The sequence below is a fragment of the Calidris pugnax genome, unplaced genomic scaffold, assembly GCF_001431845.1.
Source record: "Calidris pugnax isolate Ruff unplaced genomic scaffold, ASM143184v1 scaffold125, whole genome shotgun sequence".
Lineage (NCBI taxonomy): Eukaryota > Metazoa > Chordata > Aves > Charadriiformes > Scolopacidae > Calidris > Calidris pugnax.
Window position 1 is genome coordinate 1505897 of NW_015090906.1, and position 8131 is coordinate 1514027.

An 8131-nucleotide genomic window follows, 5' to 3' on the forward strand; every position below is an offset into this window, starting at 1 on the left:
TATACACACAAAACAAGATACACAAAATAGAGCTAAGTTTATATACAGGTAATTAGCAGCTAGACTCTTAACTTCATTTAGTACATGGCTTTACTTACTACAGTTTTAGGCACAGAGAAGAATTTACCAGTAGGATAATTGCTATAATGAAGGGCCACAATGAATACCTCGTTCCAAGTCCTCTCTGGGCAGAAATTGGTTTATCTAATGAAGATCTAACTCTCACTTCCCACCGGTTGAGGACGCAGCCCTGCACAAAGGACGAAAGAACATGATCCAGCTAATTCAGCATACTGCAACTTTATACTTCAGATATTAAACAGCTAATTTATTTTTGTTTTTTTAAATAAGGTTATGTTACAGAGTTATTGAACAGGACTGAATTAGCATCAGGTTTGGTGTTTTTTTTTTTCCCCCTCCCGTTTGCTTAGCGTGGACTCTCAGCTGTAAACAACTCAAAGGAGAGCTGGCAAGAAAGGCTTAGACGTGAAGATTGCTTTGTATGCACTTCACATTGATAATGAAGAATTTGCTTGAACAGGATTTAAAAGCACAAAGGTCATGAAATATTTAAATTTACTTAGCAGGTTATGTTAATAAATTACGATACACCATCCACCTGTGGGGATGGTCCAGTCCAGGCTCCAGGGAGGCAGGTGCTTGGATGTGGTTTATGTGCTTCCTTGTCTTTCTGATTTAGGGTTACAGACTCAGCCCAGCAAAAGAAGCCTGTGCTTTACTCGTAGCACACAAGCAGCCTTTTTTGTGTCAGCAGCACTTCTCCCATGTGATTATGCATGCCAAAGTGCTTCGCCAGACCCAGGAATGGCCACATATTTTAATTACCGATTGCTTATGTATAGTCTGCCTGTCACAAAGAGCAACAGGATCGCTTACCCAGTGAAAAGGCTTGAGAAGAATAACTACAGAACAGAACCAGCCAGATACCATAACAACACAATTAAAAATTTAAGCAGCAAGCAGATAATTAAAAAAAAAAAACAACACAACAACAACAAAAAAACAACTTTAACTTATGAGGCAGGTTAAAAATGAGGCAAAGATTTTTGCTTCACGACAGCTTCATTTACAAGTACAGCTCAGCAAGTTTGAAATACTTTTATCACAAGAACTACAAACTTGTTTATCACAGTTATGTCAGAGCTCCTCGCCGAAGGGTGTGTCGGTTTCTATTATAGCCGCTCCCCTCCTCCTCTCCAAGGTTTATTACTCAGCCACTTGGAAAAAAAGAGGGGGTTGCTCGAGGCTTTAGAAAGTGCAGAGAATAAGTGAGTTTTTCCCTTTAGAAAAAAAAAAACCAACAAAACACTGAGAACTCTTAAACACGCAGGAATAACAAGAAATTTAGAGGGTTTGGCGTTTGGCATTTGATTCTAAAATGGCTATTCTTGATGTTTTCAGGCGTACAAAAAAAGAGAAGGGAGTTTTAATGTGGAAGAGCAGCTTTGCCAGATTAAAAAAAAAAAATCATACCAACACACAAATATACTTTGAGACCATCTTTTAAAGCGTGTCTATTGAACCAAGGCAAAATAACGCCAACTTGGACCATTCAGGAGTGACGTGCTCTTACACACACCGCGCTCTCCTGGGACCCCGCTTTGCTGGCAGGAATTTTGGCTGTAACTTCAGTTATGCATTGGCAGGGCAGAACCAACTAAGGCTGTGAAGAGAGGATGATTAGGGCTGTCAAAACTACAAGGAAGATCAAATGACAGTTTTTTTTAGAAGTAACAGAACTTACAACTATGCAGTGTAGTACAGCTATTGTTCAAAAAAGTAACAGTTTCTTCACAGGAACCCTAAAGTAAAAACCTTTTGACAGAAGGTTTATACATTTGGTACGAAGTTGACTTGTTTCTATGGCTTCTCTGCTCTGGGGTGGTCACTGGGACAGAACAGTGGGGTCACAGATTGTCAGGAGACTCTTTGGCTGTCAGTGCGAAAAACCGGTGTGTGGTGCATATCCTTGAGGCTTCTCTGGTGTCCATCACTGGACAAGGAGGTCGCTGGAGCGAGAAGCAGGTGGCTGGGAAGAAAGGTGAGACTTCAAGGGAAGCAGCCGTGACGCAGTCACCCGCTCAGAGCTTGGGCTGCTCTCTCAAAGAGAAGGTCACCCCAGAAACCAGCCTCTGGGCAGTCTTGAGTTGAGTGGGGGACACCACAAGGAAGCGGAGGACTCCACCGCTGGTGGTGGGGGAACGAAGCCAAGCCAGATAATACAGACAACGGGGACACCACAAGGAAGAGGAGGACTCCACCACGGGTGGTGGGGGAACGAAGCCAAGCCAGATAATACAGACAACAACAAAAAAAAAACAACAAGCAGCGTGTTCACGCTGGTCAGAAATTTCAGTTTGGACATTATCTCGAGCTCCCAGGAACAGACATACACATGTGGGCAAGACAAATGGAGCTCTCATTTTTGGCTTCAGAAAGAGCGAAAAAGGCAGCAGATTCGCCCCTCAGTTTGCTATGTACAACAATACTGCTCTGTACACTTCATTCACAAGACGCTGCCTGCTACAGTTCAGCGTTACTTAAATAAAACTCCTCTTAGTCACAAAGAGCAACAGATGAGTATCCCTGTAGGAAGGAGAGCCGAAACCCACCACTCTCCATGTCAGTCCTTCTGGGATGAACACGAGTGGTCATTCCACAGCGTCTAGTACCTCCTTAGCTTGTCAGAAACAGAGAACTTCCCCTTTCGTCTTCCAGTTTGTTTGATCCCAATCCTGTCGGGACAATTCCAGCACAAAGCCACGCTACGACTTCCACCCAGTTACCAAAACCTTCCCATCCGAATTACGCAGTCTCCTTCAGTAGCCCCAGTTTCCGAAGCGCCTCTCTCCTCGCTTCTTCTGTTGAGCCCCGGCCAGAAAACTTTACTGTTATCCCCTGGGATCGAAATCCTGAAGGTCTAGGCAGAGAACCTGACCTCCTCCTCATATCCAGGTTTAGACTGGCTTGTTTGTAATCATTAATGGTTTTTGGTGTGTTCTGCTGCCCGCTGCTGACCTTGTTAGCAGCAAGAGCTACCTCTGGTTTGATTGTTACAGTTTTGCCCATAGGAAGGAAAGGGCTGGGCTCGCTTTTTAGGATCTCATGGATGTTTTGATATCCATTGGGAACAGCGTCTGCCTTTTTGGGCTGCACATCAAGCTGCTGAGAGCTTGGGGCATGGTCCACTTGGTCCTGAGCTGGCTTTCCCTTAACTAGGCCAAGTTTTGTCAGGGCCTCGTATCGCGTTTGCTCAGAGGAAAGATCCCTTAAGGAAGAACTTCTGTTACGGGACAAGAAATCGTTTTTCTGCAGCTTCTCCTCCAGATCAGGTGCCAGAAAAGCTCCTCCACTGATGTTGGCCAGCACCTGGGCTTTCCGCTCCTGGACGTTAACGGCTGCTTTTGAAATAGTCTCGTTGAATTCTTTGCCACTGACATTTGTGATGTTGATGTTGCTGGGGAAGCGGTGCAGTTTGGGTGCGGGTGCAGGAGGGTGCTTCAGAGCTGCAGAAGAGTTACCGTTGGCTACGGGGGTCTTCTTCCTGTCCAAATTCCCCTCCTTGAGGGCGCTGGGGAAGCGGGCCCTGCCCTCCATCTGCTGCTCAGACATCTTCTGGGCTATGATGAGCGGGGTGGGGATCGAGCGAAGCAGTTTTGGGTGCTGCACTGGAGGAGGAGGTGGTGGAGGAGGGAGGGGAAGCGTCTCAGAGCTCGACGGTGGTGGTACCGGGGGGCACGGGGGAAGATCAGCGGGTACAGGTACAGCTGGCTTAGGGCTCTCACTTCTCCAGGAAGCATCTGACACTTGAAAAGACAAAGCAGCAATAATGTCAGAACACAATACAATGAGCAGAACACAAGGCTTTCTTTCACCTAGGATTAGCAAGCAATCAGTACTCCCCTCCCCCAAACTTCCTAATTCTAACTCAGCCCACGTTGCCAGAAGAAACTATAACTGAACTCCCAGCAACGGCATCTTGTAGGCGATGCCATAGTTCAAATCACCATATATACAATGCGTTCACTAGAAGATCTCTTTCTGCCATTCATTCACCATCTGCTTTACTGTGTTTCAATGGGCTAATTTTTTTTCTGTAAGAGTTACGCAATTCTTCTTTATTATAACAGCCAGGGGACTGTACGAGTTATGCAATTCTTCTTTATTATAACAGCCAGGGGAGGACACATTACATCCCACTGCAGGTACCAGCTGATAAATCCATTCTCTGAAAACAGAGAGAGGAAACTCTACAGGGTGAAAAAACCAACATGCCATGCACAACCCTGTCACAAACTTATTGATAGGATCATGTGCCTTTCAGTGCCACACAAAGTAACACTACAAACAATCTGCTATCTTAAAACTCTTAGAGAAAGTCTTAAGAGGTCTTAGGGAGAAGCAGAGCGTGCCTGCATGGATAAGCACAAGTCTGCCTTGCTGTGATGACTCTGCATAATACCCAGTTCTGTTAAAACTCGTGAGGACACATTACATCCCACTGCAGGTACCAGCTGATAAATCCATTCTCTGAAAACAGAGAGAGGAAACTCTACAGGGTGAAAAAAACAACCTTGTCACAAACTTATTGATAGGATCATGTGCCTTTCAGTGCCACACAAAGTAACACTACAAACAATCTGCTATCTTAAAACTCTTAGAGAAAGTCTTAAGAGGTCTTAGGGAGAAGCAGAGCGTGCCTGCATGGATAAGCACAAGTCTGCCTTGCTGTGATGACTCTGCATAATACCCAGTTCTGTTAAAACTCGTTCACCCAGCAGGGGACTGAAACAGCAATCCAACAACTTAATCATATGCATGACCTCCATGAGAAAACACCCAAATAGTTACAGTTACAGCAAGAATTTCAGAAATCCCAAGTCAATCACAGCCCTTCGAGCTCCTGATGTGTAACAGATTCATGTTGACATAGTAAGGAAGGTATGTGATTTCTTTAGCTGTTTCTGTTGAGAACTGGAGTACGCCAGGGCTAGGTCAAAGGGAAAACCACACTTTCAAGCAAGACTACTACCTGGTTCTGCATCTCTGCTAGGAGGGCCTTCATGGTCACTGCTCTCAGGTGTTGACTGTACTAAGTCGATGATATCTTCAGTCTCTGAATGACTGGACACATTTTCTTCCGTTGACCGTGGAGACTGGCAGTGGATGCCACTGTCATGTAGGACCGGCTCCTCCAAGTCATCTTCTAAGGCATCTATGGTTTCCTCAAAGAACATGAGAACATTCTGCTCTTCGTGAGTTAAGTGTTTCAGACTCTCATCATCCTATGAGGGGGGAAAACAAAAAAAAAGCCGGAAAGATTAACACTTTACAGGTAAGTACACTGATAGCAAACACAGCACCCCTTTTCAAAGGCCAAAAGTGGCAGCACAAGAGACAGCAGTCACAGCAGAAGCACCTCCTGCAGCAAACACAACATCCCTTTTCAAAGGCCCAGGAGCTTACAGTGCCTAAGTTTTGACCAAAGAACGATAACTGGTATTTCATGCTTTGAAGTACCTAACTTCAGTTCAGCAGGCGAGTATCCATTTGAGTTGGAAAGAACAAATTGCTAGAAGATGATAAAAGCAGAACAAAAAGCAACCCCACACCCCACACCTGTGCCTTTATAAGGATTAAGATGCTTCTTCAGGCTCTGGAGTAAGGTGTTTCTGTTGCTGTGTCAGGTTCAGGGACAAGGCTTGGGAGCAGCATGGGAGGAACAGGGGGCATTTATGACAGTCCAACGAAGGGATTGATTCCCCTTTTGCTCTAGAACAAAGTGGGACTTTGCTTCTAGAGGCAGAGCTGGAGCTGAAATCTGGCTCTACCTCTGCAACCTCTGAGTTAATCGGAGTTACACGGTAGATTACAAAGAAGTAATAATATGGAGGGAGAGAATTTCTTAAGCTTTTTACCTTTGAGTTACAGAAAGGAAAAATTTAAAATAAATACAAAGATGTGTTCTGTAGCAGGCAAGTGCCTTGGGCTATTTTCTCCAGCAGGAAATAATCCTGTAGACCACAGAAGTGATAAATAATCACTTGAATTATCCAGTCTTCATTTTCTATGAGTCACTGCTCTTGATTAACTTGATTAACACAACATCACAATGAGAAGCTAGGCAGCAACGCGCAAGCTCTTCTCCCTCCACCTACACCCTGGGAAACACTCACTTTTCCAGAAGCTTGGAGGTGACAAAGGATGATTAGGAAAGGCACTACATTAAGACAATGGATACAGGAAAGCTATTTCCCAAGAGAGCTGTGCAAATTCTGGAATGTAACTAAGTATTGTTGAAAATTAAGTGATGTTTTCCCTTTTCTGGATTGAATTTCTCTCCCACTGGGAATATACTGGAAACTTCGCTGTCAATAAATTGACAAGAAGGCACCAGCAAAGCAATACAAGCCAATTTACTTTCTCATCTCTACTTTGCACTTCTCCGAGGACATCCAACTATGTGCAGGTAAAGTAACAAGGCTACTTCTCAATGGTGGATCAGGGGAAATTAGGTAGATACATAAAGATATGCAGTGCAAATACCCAAGGGGTAGACATGTTCTTGCTGGGGCAGCACAACTTGCTTCAAACTCACCGTGCCTGTTCAGATCATCTTACAGTAGATTAGGATAGAAAGAAACCCTATGTGCAGCTCTACCCATTAATTCAACTCCTTGCGCAAACAAAGCTTTTATCCCTGTCCCCAGCATTAAAAATAAGAACAATATACCTCTGTAGAAAAGTAATGCCTATAGATTAAGAACTATGAAGTGCCGCATTGTACCAAGTGGCAGGTAGTCTCTAAGCACTCAACACACTACAAATGAGAAAATAAATGCTTTGGGGCTCTTAGTTGCCTTCTCTTGTGTGGCCTGTTTTTTCCCTGCAAATAAACGAACAAAAACCAGGAGACAGTTGCCTTTCAGCCACTCTTATTCAGCCACTTCAGGACAGGTTTGCTTCTCTGTGGCTGCAACCCTGTGAACACAGCAGTGTTCAGTCACAGCCGGCACAGTTTTCTGGTAAAACAGAAGACCGAAGCCTTGCAAGGAAATATAAAGTTGGTTTCAACATGAGGCTCATGATACAACTACATTTCTAGAGATTCAGATCTATTGTCACCAGGGTGACCATGGCTGGGAAAGACATACAGAGGTGTGGGTATTTGTAACTTTGCCTCACCAGCCACAGTGCGCTGGCAGAATAAGTGGCTTATTCCAGCTTGCAGCAAAACTGCTACACAAGCTTAAATTTGGATGCCATTTGCAATTGCCTATTTAAAGGCCTAACTTCAAAGGCTGACGTATTCCACAGCTCGCACCCACTACATGGCAGAGCTCAGTTTTCAAAGGCCAAGGAAAGTTTTACAGCTGCACTTGAAAAGCGAGAGACAGACAAGCCTTCCTTTTTTTTTTTTTCTTTTTCTTTTTTTTTTTTTTCCTTCTTAATGGATGTTGCAATCTCCTTCCTTCCCCACCCAAATACTCATAAGGCTGCTATGTCTAGTAGGCGAGAGAATGACAGGAAAGGAGCCGTTGTTAGGTAGGCCCTGGCTGGAGCTGAACAAGGCTCCAAGGAGCTTTTGTTGCGGGTGAGCTCACTGGGAGAGCCAGACTTCCGCAGGCAAAAAGGGAAAAAAAAAGGGGGTTGTGTTCAAGAAGCTCATAGTGGCAGCAGAGCCAGACGGCGGCACGGTATAGAAATGATTGCACCACACTTTCATAGTATCATCTGGGTCGGAAGGGACCTTCAAGGCCATCTAGTCTGACCCCCCTGCAGTCAGCAGGGACACCCCCAACTAGACCAGGTTGCCCAGGGCCTCATTGAGCCTCACCTGGAATATCTCCAGGGATGGGGCCTCAACCACCTCCCTTGGCAACCTGTTCCAGTGCTCCACCACCCTCACAGTAAAGAACTTACATAGTGGCAGCAGAGCCAGACGGTGGCACGGTATAGAAATGATTGCACCACACTTTCATTGAATCATCTGGGTCTGAAGAGACCTTCAGGGTCATCGAGTCCGACCCCCCCGCAGTCAGCAGGGACACCCCCAACTAGACCAGGTTGCCCAGGGCCTCATCGAGCCTCTCCTTGAATATCTCCGGGG

At 45.1% G+C, this 8131-nt stretch overlaps 1 protein-coding gene across 2 annotated transcripts in view; it reads right to left on the reverse strand.

Annotated features, from left to right (window-relative positions):
• Positions 1-2256: 2256 nt before the first annotated feature.
• Positions 2257-8131, reverse strand: part of PROSER2 (proline and serine rich 2) — a 50474-nt gene continuing 44599 nt past the window's right edge. Inside the window, exons 1-2 of one of the 2 annotated variants that reach the window (XM_014949119.1) lie at positions 5054-5309; positions 2257-3827 (exon numbers count right to left, since the gene is read on the reverse strand). In XM_014949119.1, coding sequence (XP_014804605.1) covers positions 2827-3827; positions 5054-5258 — 1206 coding nt within the window. In that variant the 5' untranslated portion in view covers positions 5259-5309 and the 3' untranslated portion in view covers positions 2257-2826. Of the gene's footprint in view, positions 3828-5053; positions 5310-8131 lie in introns of those variants that run through there. The other variant, XM_014949120.1, reaches the window with a different exon arrangement.